This window comes from Melanotaenia boesemani, chromosome 19 (assembly GCF_017639745.1).
Source record: "Melanotaenia boesemani isolate fMelBoe1 chromosome 19, fMelBoe1.pri, whole genome shotgun sequence".
Classification (NCBI taxonomy): domain Eukaryota; kingdom Metazoa; phylum Chordata; class Actinopteri; order Atheriniformes; family Melanotaeniidae; genus Melanotaenia; species Melanotaenia boesemani.
Genome location: NC_055700.1, coordinates 5194233 through 5215995, shown reverse-complemented (window position 1 = coordinate 5215995; position 21763 = coordinate 5194233). Strand labels below are relative to the sequence as shown.

Genomic DNA, 21763 nt, shown 5'->3' with positions numbered 1-21763 from the left:
CCAGATGAAGTTTTTTTTTTTGTTTGTTTTTATTATGTCTGAAAACATAAATCCTTAGACCTAAAGGAGTTTCGGCTTTCATATGACTGAATGTGAAAAAAGTGTTGGGCAGTAATCTTTGCCTCATTTGGCTTCATTCACTGCATTAAATTTTACACTGTTTGGTTTAAACACTTGTAACTTGTTTTTAAGGTGACTTGAAATAATCGGGCAGGAGGGGATTTTTTCTGTTTAGTTTGAACCCTGAATGGTTTCCAGTCTGTTGGATCTGATTGTGTTTACTTTGTCCCAAACAAAAACCCACAAATACACCAGCCTCACTATGAAATGACTCCGGATCTTCCTTACTTCCTTACACTTACTGTGTTCATGAGTGCAAATCACAACCCACTTTGTGTGAATTGTGTGTGCGTGTGCATACTCTTCCGCTCTGCTGATCCACATGAGGACGCTGATTGCTGGACTGGTCCAGATCTGGGCCAATCTTCCTGACACTGGAGTTGCTGACTGCTGATTGTGCTGGTCCAGCCGATAATTGGGTGCATTGTTTGAAGCAGCTCGTTTAATGCTCCATCAGGGCGGGTCAAACAATTATCTGATTTTTTCTTTTTCTTTTTTTTTAAGCATCATTTAATGCATCTTTTTTCTTAATTTCATATGGTATTATCAGAGGATCTGGGTTATTTCTAGACTTTATGTAAAATCCGTGTTTTGTACATCATGAGCTCCAACTGGCACCTTCTCTCATATTAAAGAAATTGATTGCAATATTTGTACAAACTAATCAAATACACACACCTGCTGTTGAAATCTGTCATGCTAATCTACACAATCTCAGTTCTTTTCTTAATTTTTTCTCTTTTCATTCATCACACCTGGAGGTTTATGGATATTGAATTGTATCTTTGCAGCTGTATTTTTACTGGAACACAACTCAGTCTTGCCTTTAAAGGCAAGTTTCAAGTTATTTTCCAACCCATTTTCACTGCAAACACAGACTGATTTTTAGCCAAGAACCCCTTAGGTCAAGCCTTTTAGTAATCTATTTGCACATTTATAAATTATTCCTCACATATCTCTGTCCATTCTTGACCATGCTGGGACCAATGTCACCAGATATCTGCCTTGCTTGGTCCTTTAATACCTTCTACATTACAGCAGTTGCTTTTTCTGCCAGCAGGCAGTGATCATTCAACTATTAGTTCTCCTAAGGTTAGATTGACAACTATAAGTTAATGTTGAGAGAATTTTTTCCTATAATGTTATACAGAGGTTGAGAAGTATAGATATGCTGGACCAGCACAGTTGTTTAAATATTTGGTAGTGAAAACATAACTCAGACTAAAGAAGTGCTCTGATTATTCAGACAATGAGAAATATGCTAGAGAGCATAAAAACTGGACTCTGGAGCAATGGAAGAAGATCATGTGGTCTGATGAGTCCAGATTTACCCTGTTCCAGAGTGAAGGGAGCATCAGCATAAGATGAGAGGAGGATGAAGTGATGCAGCCATCATGCCTACTGGATGAGCCTGTGGGGGCAGTCCATGATCTAGCGTTGAACACTTAAAAATGACCCATAACAGTGTCCTCTCAAGTACTGCTCCTGCAGTAGAGAAATAAAACACTGTTATGAAGCCACAGAGTAAAGAAGAAAAAGGTTGGTTGGAAGATTAAAGTGTCAGTTACACGAGTTTACACCTAAATCTGGTTACATAGACCTAATAATACTTTGCTAAAATACTTGTGTTCGTCACTAAAATAAACAACCAAGCCATCATGATTAAGGCTAGAACAGTGTTTATATGACACAACCATCTCTGTAACGGATGCCATTTTCAAACTTCACTTTATTTCAACATAAAGACAAATTGAAAACAGGAAAACAAAACCAAAGGAGTATTACAAAAAGAAAAAAGAAAGAAAAAAGTCCTTCCAAAGGGAGTGGGAAGAAGCCAGCATTTATCCAATCCCGCCCTTTTGTCATACATCATTAACCACCTTAGATGTTTTACTGGAAGACATCCCTATAGCACAGAGAACCTCCCTGGTGATACATTTTTATTGGCTCAAACATGAATTAACTGTGAACATGAATCCAGTTCACTGTTTCTAACCAATGAGACCAGACAGGGCCCTTTGGGAGGGGACTTTAAAGAGATGGGAGCTAAAAACAAAGTGTAAAGCTCTAGTCTACAGAATGAGGTGAAATCAATTTATCTACAATTTATCTGCAAGTTTACTAAATGAAGCAGCCTTTTAGAATCTTGTTTAATTTGTAAAATTGAAAGTTTCCAACTAAATCTTATTCACTTAATTTTGGTTCTGCATAAATTATTTTATTTTACAGATTAAGTGTGCATTGATTTTTCTTTCTTCTTTTTAACAATGCTTATACTGCAAACCACTGGCTTCTGTTTAATCAGATCATCTTAAACCTTATAAATAAAACCAAACACCAGAATTCAGCAGAAAATATGAGAAAATAATCTACGGGACATAAAGTGATTTAATTTTTGTTATATATTTATTATCTGACAGTAGAGCCTCCAGATTCCAGTTTTCTATAGTCTTTAAAACTTAGTTGAAAATTTTCCTTTTCATTAATTAATATTACTTAATTGATTTATATAACCAATACATGCAAAGTAACTTATCTACTATATTTATCCAATATATAAAGAACAAAGGCAGACAGTTAAAGTGCAGTTTCTTCTGTGTTTATTAGAATAAAATTCTTTATCAAATAACAAGAAATAAAAAACACTGTACACATCCACTCATCCTTTGATCACAACATGAGTAACATCAGTCTGAAAAGGCTTCACTGAGGGAACAGACCAAAATCTTAAGAATGAGTCCACAAAACTGTTTACAGTGAAGCCTGTACAGAAACATAATAAAAGAACACACGTGGTACTAATCTCAGCCTCTCTTTAACGCACTCATCTAAACCTGAACAGCTGAATTTACTCCTGAGTTGCTGTGATGCTCTAAGCAGGGGTAAACTCCTTTAGGAGCATCAATAAATGCAAAACAACAAAACAAACAAAAAAAAAAAACTTAAATTCAGTTCAGTGACAGTTGCACGAATTTTTACAGTCATGCTCTTTGGTTCTTGTAATCACGAGCTTCTGATCCATCGGCGCGCAAAGAGGCGCAACAACTGTACAAATGCAAAAATAACGTCTCCAATTTCTAAGCGAACTCTCCGTTTTATACATAGTGCTTCTTGTCGAACTCTCCGTTGGCTGTGATCGACTTGGTGGGGCCGTATTTGATGCCATACGTCTCTCTGGCTCCGTGGGTTAAAGAACAGCACAGCAGGGTTCCTCCAAGCAGCAACAGCGCGGACGCGCCCCAGCCGGTGTAGATGGCCGCTCCGATCTCCCTTTTCCTAGACGAGGGCACCAGCGGGTCGTGGAAGTCCACGATGATGTTGTTGGCCATCCAGCAGAGTGGGACCAGCATGAACAGCCCGCTGATGATGTAGATCGCCCCCCCGGCGTTCACCACCTTCGCTTTCACCATCTCATCCTTGATGCAGTTGGTGCACTGCGCTCCGGTCACCGTCACCGCCAGCGCCACGATCCCCAACACAGCAGCGATGACCGTGAGGGCGCGCGCCATCTGCAGGTCTTGCGTCAGGGCCAGGACCGAGTCGTGGATTTTGCATTGCATCTGGCCGGTGCTTTGTACCACGCAGGACATCCACAGACCTTCCCAGATGTTCTGAGCCACCATGATGTTGGCGTCGATGAACGCGCTCACCGTCCACATGGGCAGCCCGCACGCGACAACGACCAGCAGCGTGCCCGTGGCGCACAGCGTCAGCCCCAAAAACTCCAAACACTCAGCAAGCATGGCTCCGCTCCTCAGTGCTGTGCTATTTCTTATATGATGTAAGATTAGGTGTCCTGCGCGCTGATCTCCGCTTTCAGCTGTCTGATCACCGAATCCGCGCGCTCTGAGTGCGGCTCTACCTTTATCACAGAAAAACCGACAAACTTTGGTCCAATCAGTAGCAAATGCATCCTCAAGACAGCCAATCAGAGTTGTGCAACAGCGTCATCTCACGCGCACAATTGCGTGAGTGTTTACTCTCACACGCAGCATGTGTGGAGCCCTTCCCGTAATTCAGAGCAGCCTCAGGCTCCAGGAAGCAGAAATGTGACTCTTTAAAAAAAATTGTGACATTTGCGAATATCCCGCTGCTCTTTTCGAGCAACTTGGACATAAGTTGTTCATTTCTACTTAAATCACTCTAGTGAACTGCACTCACCATCCACTTTATCAACTCCCCCAGTTTAACTGCTTGTTAATAAAATATCTAATCAGTCATTATCAGATAGACATGGTGAAGAAGACTTACTGAAACTCAAAAACTGAGCATCAGAGTGAGGAACAAAAGGGATTTAAGTGACTTGAACGTGGCATGGCTGTTGGTGGGAGTATTTACTGGGATTTTCACACACAACCATCTCTAGGGTTTACAGAGAATGCTATGAAGAAGAGAAAATATCCAGTGAGCAGCAGTTGTCTGGACCAGAATGTCTTGTTGATGTCAGAGATTAGAGGAGAATGGACAGAAAGGCATCAGGAAGTCAGATTAGCACTGGGTCCAACCAAGGTCTCCAGAATAGCATATATAAACACACAACACGTTCACACTTGAAGCAGATGGGCTACAGCAGCAGAAGACCACACCGGGTGCCTCCTGTCAGCTAAGAACAGGAAACTGAGGCTACAATTCACACACACTCACCAACACTGGACAATAGAAGATGGAGAAACGTTGCTGGTCTGATGAGTCTCTGTTGCAGTTCCATATTCAAAATTTGGCAGAAAAAAAAGCATTGATCCACCAAGCTGCTGGTGGTGTAATGGTGTGTGGGGTATTTTCTTGACCCACTTTGGGACCATAGAACCAACTATGCATGGCTTAACCACCATAGCCTACCTGGGTATTGGTACTCTTTTGGGATGTGGTGGAGATTCTCATCATTCATGTGTAGCCAACAAATCTGCAGCAACTGTGCCATGCTGTCATGTCAAAATCTAATCTCTAAAAAGAAAAAGAGGTTCCAACCCGAGGTATAACTAATAAAGTGGCTGGTGAGTAAATTTGAAAACGTAGTTGATAAAAGTGTTCCAGCACATTCAGAAATCCATTTGATCCAAAAATGAGTGCAGCAGATCTTCCAACCACATGTCCTTGTTTGCATCACATTCTATTATTTTGACCCATTTTCCTGCTTCAGGAATACTCAGAACTGCACAGGATGTACCAGGCAGAGGATGAGGAGACTTCCTTCATGCCTCCCTCCATTACTCCTCTGCTGAAAGACCTGCATCAACTCTCTTTTCATTTCTGAGGGTAAAAAGGGTTATGGGGTTTTGTTTTGACCTGGTTCTCATCAGCAGGACAAACAGCTCAGCTGAGCTGGCATCTACATTGTGTGCCGCTGGAGCACATGATTCTAAAGTCAAACATAACCATTTTTAGTTTACATGAGCTCTAATGAGACCACTGACAGATTAAGCAGCCTTGGTGACAAGCTGCGCTTTCAGTGAAGCAGCTACCAGATGTTGATCAGCTTCTGCATGTTTATGCTGTAGTTTTCAGTTTGTTACATACCTTAATTTAGAAAAGGAAAGTTATTGTAAGATAATGACTAAGCAAAAAGGTGCTGATTATTAACAGTGCTACAGTACAGTCTATATACCGTGTTATAAACTCTGGGATTAATAGAAGAGTCATGTATAAGATATTTTAAAGACGTAGGAAGTTCTGGTACTGATAGCTGCCCGTTTTCAATATTACTAAACAGTTTCATGACTGACAGATGACTTTAACACAGAAAAAATTGCTGATTTTTGTCCTATGTTGTAATCCTCTTTGTTTTTTTCTCCTATTTTTTGTCTTGTTTCAGCATTTTTTTTCTCCACCTCAGCATCTGTTTTCATATATTTCCTCACCTCCCTTCCTGCTCTGCTTCCTTTTTTTTTTCTGCTCTGCTTCTTAAAGTGGTGGATGTTTCCTTTAAAAAACTGCCCTTATTTATCATGCAAAGTATTCAAATAAAATTCTGTAATAGTTTTTCCTACACTTTTTTATAAATTCTGCATGAAAATTATACTTTGAATAGATTTTTAATAGCATTACATTTATTTTTTTATTTTTCTGCTTTCTAACACAAGATTCTGAACTTCTGTTTTCTTGCATTTAACAGAAAACGTGCTGAACACCAGTAACAATCTGGTAAAAATGAACCCAGTTTGTACAACTGTAAAGAAAATAAAGATACCCTAGGCTCTCATCGCCACATTAAGCACTTTGTGATTTAGACGGCCATAAAAACAAGAATGTTTGCTTTAAAAACATCTTTTTATTACTTTTAATCACTTACATGAAAATGCAGAAACCACAAGTTTGTTCACCAGGAAGTAGACACAATTTATTAAAAGTATGTTTTCCTCTGCAAACACACAACTGTTTCATCTTTAACCTCACAGAAAATGATCAGCCCGATCAGCTGACTGATCCCGATCAGCTGACTGATCCCGATCAGCTGACTGATCCCGATCAGCTGACTGATCCCGATCAGCGGAGAAACGCTTCTACAGATGAATTACCAATGACCCTTATTCAGTTTAGTTTAAAGGTAAAGTCTCCCTGTTGATATTTGATGCCTTTTGGAAGTGATTTTATGATTTTCTCAAAGTATTTTTCTCTTTTTTCTCTTGGTATCAAAAGGTCTGATTTTTCTTATCCAAGCTAGATAGTGTACAATAAATTGAGTCATAAAGTCATGATATTCCTTTAATGAGTGTTTCAAATTTACAGTCATGTGTAGAATAACAAATAGAGAAAATTTCATGTTAATTATCTGCAGTAAAAACAGCAGCAAAGTCCAGTTTTGGTTTCTTACAGAAATCTTTCTTTTACATGGACATGGCCTTGATGCCTCAAGCTGTCATGTTTCTATTGCTCAGTGGTGATGTGGTAAAGAGTTTTAATAATAAAAAATTATGTTACGTGATGTAATAATCTGGATTTTATTGAGTAAAACTACTAATTATTAAAATGGCTTCTTTTTTTTTTATTTTTGCCAATGACTTCAAATCCATTGTTCAAGATGATTCTGCATAATGATTTCAGAAAAATACAAAGCTTGTAAAGAACTGAAAATTTTCACCTGTCATATTTTTTTCATTATTTAGGGGATTATATTTCTAAAAGCACATCCAAGAAACATTTTTCCAGATCCATGTTAATGTGGAGCTTTTCTCTGATATAACCATAACATCAGTCGTCATTGAACCTGGAAGTCCATGGAAAGTTCGTGCCTGGATCTCATTGAGACCAGAATTTCCTCTCAAAGCTGTTGTTTGGAGATCTACAGCCTCCTGCTCTTCCTTTTAAGGGCACTCCATAGATTTATATGTCAGGGGATGATGGTGGTCCCATCATGAGTTTTTTTCCTTCATACCCATAGCAACCAAAGATTCAATGGTCTTTCTTCAGCATGCATGAGTGTTGTCTTCACTGCAGAAAATAAATCTCTTCCTTCAGTGACAGGAAATGGTCAGTAAGGAATTATAGGTAATTATCTGAGATAACTTTAACACTTTCAGCCACCCTAAAGGGACCTACCATCTAATTTCACATTATTTCAGCCCAAAAACATGACTCCATTACCACCTTGCTGATGCTGCAGCCTTGTTGGGACATGGTGGCCTTCCACCAACCATCCAGAACTTCATCCATCTGGACCATCCTGTCATGGTGCATGGAGGAAGCAGATCCCAAATGCAGGTTGAGACACAAGAGGCAGGTAGACACAGGGAACACAGGATTAATTAGGAAAACAAAGGTGCTGCACAGGCAGAAAAACCATAAAGTAACAACGTTAGCAAGAAGCAAACTACAAGGAACACGAGGAAGACACCGACGGCGATCTTGCAGTGAACTCATGAAACCAAAGGGCATATACTCACTGAGGTAAACTAAGTAAATGAGGAGCGGGTGAAGCAAATTGGCAAATGCAACCAGTTTGATGAACAGGAAGTGAGCTGAACAGAATACAGAAGGGGACAAACTTACAAAATATAACATGAAACAAGACAGGACTGAGACAAAACTAGAAACTAAGTTCAAAAACCAAAGAACTGGACCAAAGACCCCACCGGTGATGACATCCAGTGTAGCACGGCATTCATCAGAGAAATGAGCTGTTTGAAAATTAGTCTTCATGTATTTCAGCTCCCTTTGTGAGTATGGAGGCACAGATCCAGCTGCAAACAGATGCTTGCTTCTCATCATTGGCTTATAAATAGGTGCTCTCTAAATATGATGCATCTGCCTGACAAAGACTTTCCTGGATTTGCTCTCTGAATCACACTCAAATGTTTAAACAGTGCAATAATCTGACTTCAGTTTCATGAAATGTTACTTTTTTCAGTCCTTTCACCAGGAATTGGACTGTACCCTTTTTCATTTGCAGAAACGTCCTTCTTTTTCTCCAGACTGCATGGAAACTAACTTGCTTAATAATGTGAAACAACCTCCTTTAGGACAGGGGTCGGCAACTTTTACTAATAAAAGAGCCATTTTTGTCTCTTGTCCCACCAAATAAACATAGTTTAGAGCATCAAAAAACATTTTGACTTAAAAGTAACTTGCAATAAACAAAAGTGGTACATTTTAGTGCTTTTTATGTGTCATATCAAAAGAAAATGGCGTACTTGCACACCTTCAGAGTTCATCTCTACACAACAACGCTGTCTGCTCGATATCATCTACAACGTTCATCTCATCACACATAACTGAGTCTGCTGGAGTGGATCAGTCGCTCAGTCCTGATGTTTGTTGTCATTTAAATGGACCTGATGATGGTTTTTACAACGAGAGACGTGTCTTTAATTTTTTTAATGCTTGGTTTTTAAGTCCAAGAACAGTTGTTACGATATTCAAATGAATAATTCTTTTGTTTAGTCTCTGTTCCTTTCTTTCTGAAATGACGTGTTTTTTGCTCATCTCAAGCTGTGTACTGTTCAGTAAATACTGAGGATTCTGGAAATTAGTTGCACATGTTTTTTTTTCTTTGCTAATTTGTTGTGTGAGCCAGCATTGTTGGCAATGTAAATGAATCTGCTCTTGCAGAATTATTCTCTGTTTTTCCCTTAGAACCAGGGCAGAACAGCTCACAGGTTGCACTCCTGGGTTAGAAATATTCTACGGGGGTAAAAGATCGAGAAATACAGCTTTAGTCATTTTCACTTGTACGCGTAAGTCCTAGAGATAAAGTTTCTAGAGATGTTATAGAAGGGTGACGTGCACATTTGTAACACTCTGGAGATCTATGTGTAATCTGTTTGATGGTTGAGTTTGTGGTCTTTCATTTTTTATTATTAATATTTAAATGCAAAAGTCCACAGCATTTGCTGCAGATATATTGAAGGAAATTTAAAACCAGGCTCTTTGTAATATCTCTGGAAAGTCAGTGGGTGCGACAATGTTCAGATGTTGCTTGCTGCAAATCTTCTTGAGTCTTTACCAGCATTGTGTGATTCTGCACGCTGGGATGAGCTGCTGTTTTTTAACATGTACATGTTTTTGTGTTATTTCTATATAAAATTATATCATGTACATGGAAGCCAGAAAAGTGGGGATTTCCAGTAACTTCAGTTTGTTTCTGTTTTCTTCCCATCGTGCAGTTCAAGCTGGCCGACATGGCTGTGGCGATAGAGAGCGCTCGCCTGCTCACCTGGAAGGCTTCTCTTCTTCGAGATTCAAAGAAACCCTTCACAAAGGTACACATTCCCCCTCAGATTTTAGGTTTACATTTCCTGTAGGATGACAGCGGTCAAACTCTGCTCCTGTTTTCCTGCAGGAAGCAGCGATGGCTAAACTAGCGGCGTCTGAAGCCGCCACTTTCTGTGCACATCAGGTAAGAAACGAGCGATGGCAAGAACTAAGCCTTAAAAGTACCTTTTAGTTCCTTAAGAGATCCTAAGGACAAAAATGTCACCTTGTCAAAAACTGCTAAAAAATGTTATATAGGCCTAATATACATATATTATATACATAATAAATAATTATTTTTTGTTTTAATCCTTTAAAGGCATTTTTTTTCTCATTTTTTTCTTTTTCTTTACAGAAAAAACAAAACTAAAACAATTACTGTAAAAAACATTTCAATGAGAATTTGCTCGTCATTATTATTATAATTAGGTCAATCACTGACCCTGGTATAAGTCAATCATTTATAGCAACATAGATTTCCATGCATTATTTAATAAATTATATGCTTTAGTTTTTTTTCGTTTTTTTATTGATTCACACATTTTATCCTAAAGGACAGAAAATGTCAGTTTTGCAAAAACTTATTAAAAAATGTGTATTAATTTTAAATGAGAATGTTTTTTTAAACAATTCAGCCTGAAAAATACATATAAATAATAATTATTATAACCCTGGCCAGTTTTTTTGCAAAGCTCTTTTTTTTTAATGGGAAAAAAAACCAAAAATTTTTCTAAAATGTTTTTCTTGCTTAGAATATGAAAAAAATGGCACGATCTGATGGTCAAATAGAAAACTTTTAAATAAATACTACTTTTCCAATATGAAAGAATTGACATAACATAAAAGAATGTGTTTGTTTATGTCAATATAAATGTTGCATCAAAATTACTTTGACATTGGAGGCATTTTTTGTTCTTAGGCTTAAATGTGTAAGTTTTTGTGCCATTTTAAGCTATTTCAAGGAACTGACCTTCAAATTCTAAAATCATCTACCAAAAAATAAATGGTTAGGAGAAATTCAAGCTATATTAAATTAACTCAGTCCACAGGGCATGTATGCGGGATTTCTTATTGGTTCATGTAAGCAAACACTTACTATGAAAATGTTCTCTTCAGGCCATCCAGATCCTGGGAGGGATGGGTTTCGTGACAGACATGCCCGCTGAGAGGCACTACCGCGATGCTCGCATTACAGAGATCTACGAAGGAACCAGTGAAATCCAGAGACTGGTTATCGCTGGCCAGATACTGAAGGAATACCAGTTATAGACATGTTTTTATCTGCAGTACGGACATTTAACCTCAGATCTGTCATCAGATAAAGCGACTTCATCAGACTTCAGCACATCTACAGCCTGCAGTTTTAACCTTTTTTTAAATTAATTTTGTAACAAGCCTTTAAAACCTGCAATGGATTGCCGACCTGTCCAGGGTGTATCCTGCCTCTCGCCTGCTAATTGCTGGGATAGACTCCAGCTTCCCTGCAACCCAAATTGGACTAAGCGTTGTTGGATTGATGAAAGTCTTTAAATCGATTTGGGGTTAGAGGTGAGAAGTTCTTTTTACCCTCCACTGTCTCACATCTTCAGGAAATTCAGGAAAGGGTTTAAACTCACTGTAAACTACAAAAACTGAAGTCTAAAAAAGTGCAACTTGCAGGGTAATAAAAATATGTCTAAAGAAAACCTTCGAGAGGTGTGGAGAACTACTACTACTTTAAAATATTACAACATTGTTTCACTGCCGAGCGAGAAATAAAAAGAAATGAGGGCTGAATGAGACTAGCTGGTGTAAATCAACCTGAGATCAGGCTGATAAATGTACACAGACACATGCAAATGCATTTATATATTCAGTGAAAATGATTGAAAAACAAGTGATTTGAATAAGATCGGCCTGTAGATCCCCTGCTGGCCAGAAGTCATCCTGCACACTTCAATAGTTGATTTTCTTTACAGCTTAAATCATCATGTGCCAACACCGCTCAGCTTCAGTAAGAAATTATAAGATTTAAGTTTTTTTTAGTAAAAGAATTTCCCTGTTTAAGTGTTATTCATTGGTTTGGTTAAACTATTTGTGCTCTACAGCCTCAGTCTCCATTTTCTGTTTGTGCCTGTCATTAGGAGGATCAACCACCAGAGGGCGACATAGTGCCTTCATGTTGACCCAGTTTTGTCTCCTTACATACTGTCTGGTGGTGTATTCACTGCACCGTGGCAACACTCAGGCTCATCACAGTGACCGCAGATTAAGCAGATTATTTGCTAAGATGAAGATTATTCTGGGTTCTGTACATTTTTTTGTAGAATTTTAGAGGCTATGTGATGAAAAACAATGTGTCTGCTTCACACACCTCTTGTGCCTCAATATCTTGTACATATTTAATGTAATTTATTGTGTGCAAATGATAATAAAAACGTGATTGCAACACTATGTTATGCAGGGAATTTGTGGATTTTATAGCAACCTCAAAGCCTGGTCATGAGCAACTCTGCCTTCAGCAGATTCGGATTTGTGCCTTGATGGCCACAGAAAACAGTCTGTAAAAGAAAGTGTCCTCCTTTAAATCTAAGGTTTTATGTATCAGGATATAATAAGAATTATTTGTTACTCGCTAGGTCTTTAGATTCTGGTAAACCATTTAGATTAGGTACATTTATTCTCAAATAAACCACAACACAATATATTACACTGTCATTAATTATTTAACAAACTTAGAAATTAAGAGAAAAAAGTAAGGGGTTCCTTTGTGATATGATCACTCTTTCACATGGTTGTGGAGCAATTTTGATCCACTTGTTTTTCCAGTGTTACTTCAGGTAATTAAGTTTTCTGCACAGCCCTTCGAAGTTCCCACCGTAGCATATTAGGTCTGGTTGTATCTCTGCTGCTGTGTTTGGGATCATTGTCCTGTTGCATGAACCATTTTCAGCCAAACTAGCTGTCAGACCGATTGCCTCACATTTAACTCTAGAATATGTTGGTATCCAGAGGAGTTCATGGTCCATTCAATGACTGCAAGGTGTCCAGGTCCTGTGGCTGCAGAACAAACCCAGACCATCATTCCTCCACCACCATCCTTGACAGTTGGAATGAGGTGTTTGTGCTGATATGCTGTTTGTTTTTCTCCAAACATTTCTACTTTGGTTTGGTTTCTCCAAAGGACATTGTTCCAAAAGTCTTGCTGTTTTTCCAGATGTGACTTTGCAAACTTAAGTGATGCCGCCATATTGTTTTTAGAAGATGTTTTCTCCGTCGACACTTCCAAACAAGACACACTTGATGTGCTTTTCTTTTCTTTTTTTCAGACAGTACTGTCATGAACTGTAACATTTAACATGCTAACCGTGGCCTGGAGCGTCTATAATGTAGCTCTTAGTTTTTTGTGGTTTCTCTGAGCGTTTCTCTGATCTTGGGCTAAACTTGCTGGGATGTCCACTCCTGGGAAGATTGTCAGCTGTTTTGAATGTTTTCCAGTTGTGGATAAGCTTTCTTTCTGTAGAATTAGGACCACAAACAGTTTGGGAATGGCTTTATAATCCTCCCTAGGTTCAGAATGATGAGCAGCAACAATTCTGTAAGATCGTTGCTGATGTCTTTCCTACTTGGCACCTGAATACTGCTGAGCAGAACAAACAACCCCTAGTTCCAGGTCTTATGGAAGTAGTATGGATGGGTTTTTGAGCTCGTGTTTACCTCAATGAAGACCTGGTAAGGACCAGATGAAGTTTTTTTTTTTGTTTGTTTTTATTATGTCTGAAAACATAAATCCTTAGACCTAAAGGAGTTTCGGCTTTCATATGACTGAATGTGAAAAAAGTGTTGGGCAGTAATCTTTGCCTCATTTGGCTTCATTCACTGCATTAAATTTTACACTGTTTGGTTTAAACACTTGTAACTTGTTTTTAAGGTGACTTGAAATAATCGGGCAGGAGGGGATTTTTTCTGTTTAGTTTGAACCCTGAATGGTTTCCAGTCTGTTGGATCTGATTGTGTTTACTTTGTCCCAAACAAAAACCCACAAATACACCAGCCTCACTATGAAATGACTCCGGATCTTCCTTACTTCCTTACACTTACTGTGTTCATGAGTGCAAATCACAACCCACTTTGTGTGAATTGTGTGTGTGTGTGCATACTCTTCCGCTCTGCTGATCCACATGAGGACGCTGATTGCTGGACTGGTCCAGATCTGGGCCAATCTTCCTGACACTGGAGTTGCTGACTGCTGATTGTGGTGGTCCAGCCGATAATTGGGTGCATTGTTTGAAGCAGCTCGTTTAATGCTCCATCAGGGCGGGTCAAACAATTATCTGATTTTTTCTTTTTCTTTTTTTTTAAGCATCATTTAATGCATCTTTTTTCTTAATTTCATATGGTATTATCAGAGGATCTGGGTTATTTCTAGACTTTATGTAAAATCCGTGTTTTGTACATCATGAGCTCCAACTGGCACCTTCTCTCATATTAAAGAAATTGATTGCAATATTTGTACAAACTAATCAAATACACACACCTGCTGTTGAAATCTGTCATGCTAATCTACACAATCTCAGTTCTTTTCTTAATTTTTTCTCTTTTCATTCATCACACCTGGAGGTTTATGGATATTGAATTGTATCTTTGCAGCTGTATTTTTACTGGAACACAACTCAGTCTTGCCTTTAAAGGCAAGTTTCAAGTTATTTTCCAACCCATTTTCACTGCAAACACAGACTGATTTTTAGCCAAGAACCCCTTAGGTCAAGCCTTTTAGTAATCTATTTGCACATTTATAAATTATTCCTCACATATCTCTGTCCATTCTTGACCATGCTGGGACCAATGTCACCAGATATCTGCCTTGCTTGGTCCTTTAATACCTTCTACATTACAGCAGTTGCTTTTTCTGCCAGCAGGCAGTGATCATTCAACTATTAGTTCTCCTAAGGTTAGATTGACAACTATAAGTTAATGTTGAGAGAATTTTTTCCTATAATGTTATACAGAGGTTGAGAAGTATAGATATGCTGGACCAGCACAGTTGTTTAAATATTTGGTAGTGAAAACATAACTCAGACTAAAGAAGTGCTCTGATTATTCAGACAATGAGAAATATGCTAGAGAGCATAAAAACTGGACTCTGGAGCAATGGAAGAAGATCATGTGGTCTGATGAGTCCAGATTTACCCTGTTCCAGAGTGAAGGGAGCATCAGCATAAGATGAGAGGAGGATGAAGTGATGCAGCCATCATGCCTACTGGATGAGCCTGTGGGGGCAGTCCATGATCTAGCGCTGAACACTTAAAAATGACCCATAACAGTGTCCTCTCAAGTACTGCTCCTGCAGTAGAGAAATAAAACACTGTTATGAAGCCACAGAGTAAAGAAGAAAAAGGTTGGTTGGAAGATTAAAGTGTCAGTTACACGAGTTTACACCTAAATCTGGTTACATAGACCTAATAATACTTTGCTAAAATACTTGTGTTCGTCACTAAAATAAACAACCAAGCCATCATGATTAAGGCTAGAACAGTGTTTATATGACACAACCATCTCTGTAACGGATGCCATTTTCAAACTTCACTTTATTTCAACATAAAGACAAATTGAAAACAGGAAAACAAAACCAAAGGAGTATTACAAAAAAAAAAAAGAAAGAAAAAAGTCCTTCCAAAGGGAGTGGGAAGAATCCAGCATTTATCCAATCCCGCCCTTTTGTCATACATCATTAACCACCTTAGATGTTTTACTGGAAGACATCCCTATAGCACAGAGAACCTCCCTGGTGATACATTTTTATTGGCTCAAACATGAATTAACTGTGAACATGAATCCAGTTCACTGTTTCTAACCAATGAGACCAGACAGGGCCCTTTGGGAGGGGACTTTAAAGAGATGGGAGCTAAAAACAAAGTGTAAAGCTCTAGTCTACAGAATGAGGTGAAATCAATTTATCTACAATTTATCTGCAAGTTTACTAAATGAAGCAGCCTTTTAAATCTTATTCACTTAATTTTGGTTCTGCATAAATTATTTTATTTTACAGATTAAGTGTGCATTGATTTTTCTTTCTTCTTTTTAACAATGCTTATACTGCAAACCACTGGCTTCTGTTTAATCAGATCATCTTAAACCTTATAAATAAAACCAAACACCAGAATTCAGCAGAAAATATGAGAAAATAATCTACGGGACATAAAGTGATTTAATTTTTGTTATATATTTATTATCTGACAGTAGAGCCTCCAGATTCCAGTTTTCTATAGTCTTTAAAACTTAGTTGAAAAATTTCCTTTTCATTAATTAATATTACTTAATTGATTTATATAACCAATACATGCAAAGTAACTTATCTACTATATTTATCCAATATATAAAGAACAAAGGCAGACAGTTAAAGTGCAGTTTCTTCTGTGTTTATTAGAATAAAATTCTTTATCAAATAACAAGAAATAAAAAACACTGTACACATCCACTCATCCTTTGATCACAACATGAGTAACATCAGTCTGAAAAGGCTTCACTGAGGGAACAGACCAAAATCTTAAGAATGAGTGCACAAAACTGTTTACAGTGAAGCCTGTACAGAAACATAATAAAAGAACACACGTGGTACTAATCTCAGCCTCTCTTTAACGCACTCATCTAAACCTGAACAGCTGAATTTACTCCTGAGTTGCTGTGATGCTCTAAGCAGGGGTAAACTCCTTTAGGAGCATCAATAAATGCAAAAAAACAAAACAAACAAAAAAAAAACTTAAATTCAGTTCAGTGACAGTTGCACGAATTTTTACAGTCATGCTCTTTGGTTCTTGTAATCACGAGCTTCTGATCCATCGGCGCGCAAAGAGGCGCAACAACTGTACAAATGCAAAAATAACGTCTCCAATTTCTAAGCGAACTCTCCGTTTTATACATAGTGCTTCTTGTCGAACTCTCCGTTGGCTGTGATCGACTTGGTGGGGCCGTATTTGATGCCATACGTCTCTCTGGCTCCGTGGGTTAAAGAACAGCACAGCAGGGTTCCTCCAAGCAGCAACAGCGCGGACGCGCCCCAGCCGGTGTAGATGGCCGCTCCGATCTCCCTTTTCATAGACCAGGGCACCAGCGGGTCGTGGAAGTCCACGATGATGTTGTTGGCCATCCAGCAGAGTGGGACCAGCATGAACAGTCCGCTGATGATGTAGATCGCCCCCCCGGCGTTCACCACCTTCGCTTTCACCATCTCATCCTTGATGCAGTTGGTGCACTGCGCTCCGGTCACCGTCACCGCCAGCGCCACGATCCCCAACACAGCAGCGATGACCGTGAGGGCGCGCGCCGTCTGCAGGTCTTGCGTCAGGGCCAGGACCGAGTCGTGGATTTTGCATTGCATCTGGCCGGTGCTTTGCACCACGCAGGACATCCACAGACCTTCCCAGATGTTCTGAGCCACCATGATGTTGGCGTCGATGAACGCGTTCACCTTCCACATGGGCAGCCCGCACGCGACAACGACCAGCAGCGTGCCCGTGGCGCACAGCGTCAGCCCCAAAAACTCCAAACACTCAGCAAGCATGGCTCCGCTCCTCAGTGCTGTGCTATTTCTTATATGATGTAAGATTAGGTGTCCTGCGCGCTGATCTCCGCTTTCAGCTGTCTGATCACCGAATCCGCGCGCTCTGAGTGCGGCTCTACCTTTATCACAGAAAAACCGACAAACTTTGGTCCAATCAGTAGCAAATGCATCCTCAAGACAGCCAATCAGAGTTGTGCAACAGCGTCATCTCACGCGCACAATTGCGTGAGTGTTTACTCTCTCACACGCAGCATGTGTGGAGCCCTTCCCGTAATTCAGAGCAGCCTCAGGCTCCAGGAAGCAGAAATGTGACTCTTTAAAAAAAATTGTGACATTTGCGAATATCCCGCTGCTCTTTTCGAGCAACTTGGACATAAGTTGTTCATTTCTACTTAAATCACTCTAGTGAACTGCACTCACCATCCACTTTATCAACTCCCCCTGTTTAACTGCTTGTTAATAAAATATCTAATCAGTCATTATCAGATAGACATGGTGAAGAAGACTTACTGAAACTCAAAAACTGAGCATCAGAGTGAGGAACAAAAGGGATTTAAGTGACTTGAACATGGCATGGTTGTTGGTGGGAGTATTTACTGGGATTTTCACACACAACCATCTCTAGGGTTTACAGAGAATGCTATGAAGAAGAGAAAATATCCAGTGAGCAGCAGTTGTCTGGACCAGAATGTCCTGTTGATGTCAGAGATTAGAGGAGAATGGACAGAAAGGCATCAGGAAGTCAGATTAGCACTGGGTCCAACCAAGGTCTCCAGAATAGCATATATAAACACACAACACGTCCACACTTGAAGCAGATGGGCTACAGCAGCAGAAGACCACACCGGGTGCCTCCTGTCAGCTAAGAACAGGAAACTGAGGCTACAATTCACACACACTCACCAACACTGGACAATAGAAGATGGAGAAACGTTGCTGGTCTGATGAGTCTCTGTTGCAGTTCCATATTCAAAATTTGGCAGAAAAAAAAGCATTGATCCACCAAGCTGCTGGTGGTGTAATGGTGTGTGGGGTATTTTCTTGACCCACTTTGGGACCATAGAACCAACTATGCATGGCTTAACCACCATAGCCTACCTGGGTATTGGTACTCTTTTGGGATGTGGTGGAGATTCTCATCATTCATGTGTAGCCAACAAATCTGCAGCAACTGTGCCATGCTGTCATGTCAAAATCTAATCTCTAAAAAGAAAAAGAGGTTCCAACCCGAGGTATAACTAATAAAGTGGCTGGTGAGTAAATTTGAAAACTTAGTTGATAAAAGTGTTCCAGCACATTCAGAAATCCATTTGATCCAAAAATGAGTGCAGCAGATCTTCCAACCACATGTCCTTGTTTGCATCACATTCTATTATTTTGACCCATTTTCCTGCTTCAGGAATACTCAGAACTGCACAGGATGTACCAGGCAGAGGATGAGGAGACTTCCTTCATGCCTCCCTCCATTACTCCTCTGCTGAAAGACCTGCATCAACTCTCTTTTCATTTCTGAGGGTAAAAAGGGTTATGGGGTTTTGTTTTGACCTGGTTCTCATCAGCAGGACAAACAGCTCAGCTGAGCTGGCATCTACATTGTGTGCCGCTGGAGCACATGATTCTAAAGTCAAACATAACCATTTTTAGTTTACATGAGCTCTAATGAGACCACTGACAGATTAAGCAGCCTTGGTGACAAGCTGCGCTTTCAGTGAAGCAGCTACCAGATGTTGATCAGCTTCTGCATGTTTATGCTGTAGTTTTCAGTTTGATACATACCTTAATTTAGAAAAGGAAAGTTATTGTAAGATAATGACTAAGCAAAAAGGTGCTGATTATTAACAGTGCTACAGTACAGTCTATATACCGTGTTATAAACTCTGGGATTAATAGAAGAGTCATGTATAAGATATTTTAAAGACGTAGGAAGTTCTGGTACTGATAGCTGCCCGTTTTCAATATTACTAAACAGTTTCATGACTGACAGATGACTTTAACACAGAAAAAATTGCTGATTTTTGTCCTATGTTGTAATCCTCTTTGTTTTTTTCTCCTATTTTTTGTCTCATTTCAGCATTTTTTTTCTCCACCTCAGCATCGGTTTTCATATATTTCCTCACCTCCCTTCCTGCTCTGCCTCCTTTTTTTTTTTTTTTTTTTTTTCTGCTCTGCTTCTTAAAGTGGTGGATGTTTCCTTTAAAAAACTGCCCTTATTTATCATGCAGAGTATTCAAATAAAATTCTGTAATAGTTTTTCCTACACTTTTTTTATAAGTTCTGCATGAAAATTATACTTTGAATAGATTTTTAATAGCATTACATTTATTTTTTTATTTTTCTGCTTTCTAACACAAGATTCTGAACTTCTGTTTTCTTGCATTTAACAGAAAACGTGCTGAACACCAGTAACAATCTGGTAAAAATGAACCCAGTTTGTACAACTGTAAAGAAAATAAAGATACCCTAGGCTCTCATCGCCACATTAAGCACTTTGTGATTTAGACGGCCATAAAAACAAGAATGTTTGCTTTAAAAACATCTTTTTATTACTTTTAATCACTTACATGAAAATGCAGAAACCACAAGTTTGTTCACCAGGAAGTAGACACAATTTATTAAAAGTATGTTTTCCTCTGCAAACACACAACTGTTTCATCTTTAACCTCACAGAAAATGATCAGCCCAATCAGCTGACTGATCCCTATCAGCTGACTGATCCCGATCAGCGGAGAAATGCTTCTACAGATGAATTACTGATGCCCTCATTGTTCAAGTTAGGTTGTTTCAGGGACCCTTATTCAGTTTAGTTTAAAGGTAAAGTCTCCCTGTTGATATTTGATGCCTTTTGAAAGTGATTTTATGATTTTCTCAAAGTATTTTTCTCTTTTTTCTCTTGGTATCAAAAGGTCTGATTTTTCTTATCCAAGCTAGATAGTGTACAATAAATTGAGTCATAAAGTCATGATATTCCTTTAATGAGTGTTTCAAATTTACAGTCATGTGTAGAATAACAAATAGAGAAAATTTCATGTTAATTATCTGCAGTAAAAACAGCAGCAAAGTCCAGTTTTGGTTTCTTACAGAAATCTTTTTTTTACATGGACATGGCCTTGATGCCTCAAGCTGTCATGTTTCTATTGCTCAGTGGTGATGTGGTAAAGAGTTTTAATAATAAAAAATTATGTTACGTGATGTACGTAACGTAACGTACGTATACGTGATCTGGATTTTATTGAGTAAAACTACTAATTATTAAAATGGCTTTTTTTTTTTTAATTTTTGCCAATGACTTCAAATCCATTGTTCAAGATGATTCTGCATAATGATTTCAGAAAAATACAAAGCTTGTAAAGAACTGAAAATTTTCACCTGTCATATTTTTTTCATTATTTAGGGGATTATATTTCTAAAAGCACATCCAAGAAACATTTTTCCAGATCCATGTTAATGTGGAGCTTTTCTCTGATATAACCATAACATCAGTCGTCATTGAACCTGGAAGTCCATGGAAAGTTCGTGCCTGGATCTCATTGAGACCAGAATTTCCTCTCAAAGCTGTTGTTTGGAGATCTACAGCCTCCTGCTCTTCCTTTTAAGGGCGCTCCATAGATTTATATGTCAGGGGATGATGGTGGTCCCATCATGAGTTTTTTTCCTTCATACCCATAGCAGCCAAAGATTCAATGGTCTTTCTTCAGCATGCATGAGTGTTGTCTTGACTGCAGAAAATAAATCTCTTCCTTCAATGACAGGAAATGGTCAGTAAGGAATTATAGGTAATTATCTGAGATAACTTTAACACTTTCAGCCACCCTAAAGGGACCTACCATCTAATTTCACATTATTTCAGCCCAAAAACATGACTCCATTACCACCTTGCTGATGCTGCAGCCTTGTTGGGACATGGTGGCCTTCCACCAACCATCCAGAACTTCATCCATCTGGACCATCCTGTCATGGTGCATGGAGGAAGCAGATCCCAAATGCAGGTTGAGACACAAGAGGCAGGTAGACACAGGGAACACAGGAATAATTAGGAAAACAAAGGTGCTGCACAGGCAGAAAAACCATAAAGTAACAACGTTAGCAAGAAGCAAACTACAAGGAACACGAGGAAGACACCGACGGCAATCTTGCAGTGAACTCATGAAACCAAAGGGCATATACTCACTGAGGTAAACTAAGTAAATGAGGAGCGGGTGAAGCAAATTGGCAAATGCAACCAGTGTGATGAACAGGAAGTGAGCTGAACAGAATACAGAAGGGGACAAACCTACAAAATATAACATGAAACAAGACAGGACTGAGACAAAACTAGAAACTAAGTTCAAAAACCAAAGAACTGGACCAAAGACCCCACCGGTGATGACATCCAGTGTAGCACGGCATTCATCAGAGAAATGAACTGTTTGAAAATTA

General features: G+C 39.0%; 3 protein-coding genes across 3 annotated transcripts; 1 reads left to right on the top strand and 2 right to left on the bottom strand.

Annotated features, from left to right (window-relative positions):
• Window positions 1–2703: 2703 nt before the first annotated feature.
• Window positions 2704–3987, bottom strand: LOC121629630 (claudin-5-like). The gene has a single exon (XM_041969313.1). The coding sequence runs from the start codon at window positions 3861–3863 to the stop codon at window positions 3216–3218; it is 648 nt and encodes a 215-aa protein (XP_041825247.1). The 5' UTR covers window positions 3864–3987; the 3' UTR covers window positions 2704–3215.
• Window positions 3988–9561: 5574 nt separating this feature from the next.
• Window positions 9562–12240, top strand: LOC121629634 (short-chain specific acyl-CoA dehydrogenase, mitochondrial-like). The gene is made up of 3 exons (XM_041969321.1): window positions 9562–9815; window positions 9896–9952; window positions 10924–12240. The coding sequence occupies exons 1-3, from the start codon at window positions 9735–9737 to the stop codon at window positions 11074–11076; spliced, it is 291 nt and encodes a 96-aa protein (XP_041825255.1). The 5' UTR covers window positions 9562–9734; the 3' UTR covers window positions 11077–12240.
• A 3949-nt stretch (window positions 12241–16189) lies between these two features.
• On the bottom strand, window positions 16190–17458 carry LOC121629629 (claudin-5-like). The gene has a single exon (XM_041969312.1). The coding sequence runs from the start codon at window positions 17345–17347 to the stop codon at window positions 16700–16702; it is 648 nt and encodes a 215-aa protein (XP_041825246.1). The 5' UTR covers window positions 17348–17458; the 3' UTR covers window positions 16190–16699.
• Window positions 17459–21763: the final 4305 nt, after the last annotated feature.

Coding starts and splice junctions, on each gene's coding strand:
- LOC121629630 (XM_041969313.1), bottom strand. CDS start 3,863: ATGCTTGCTGAGTGTTTGGAGTTTTTGGGGCTGACGCTGTGCGCCACG.
- LOC121629629 (XM_041969312.1), bottom strand. CDS start 17,347: ATGCTTGCTGAGTGTTTGGAGTTTTTGGGGCTGACGCTGTGCGCCACG.
- LOC121629634 (XM_041969321.1), top strand. CDS start 9,735: ATGGCTGTGGCGATAGAGAGCGCTCGCCTGCTCACCTGGAAGGCTTCT. Junction 9,816..9,895: donor CAAAGAAACCCTTCACAAAG/GTACACATTCCC, acceptor GTTTTCCTGCAG/GAAGCAGCGATGGCTAAACT. Junction 9,953..10,923: donor CCACTTTCTGTGCACATCAG/GTAAGAAACGAG, acceptor TGTTCTCTTCAG/GCCATCCAGATCCTGGGAGG.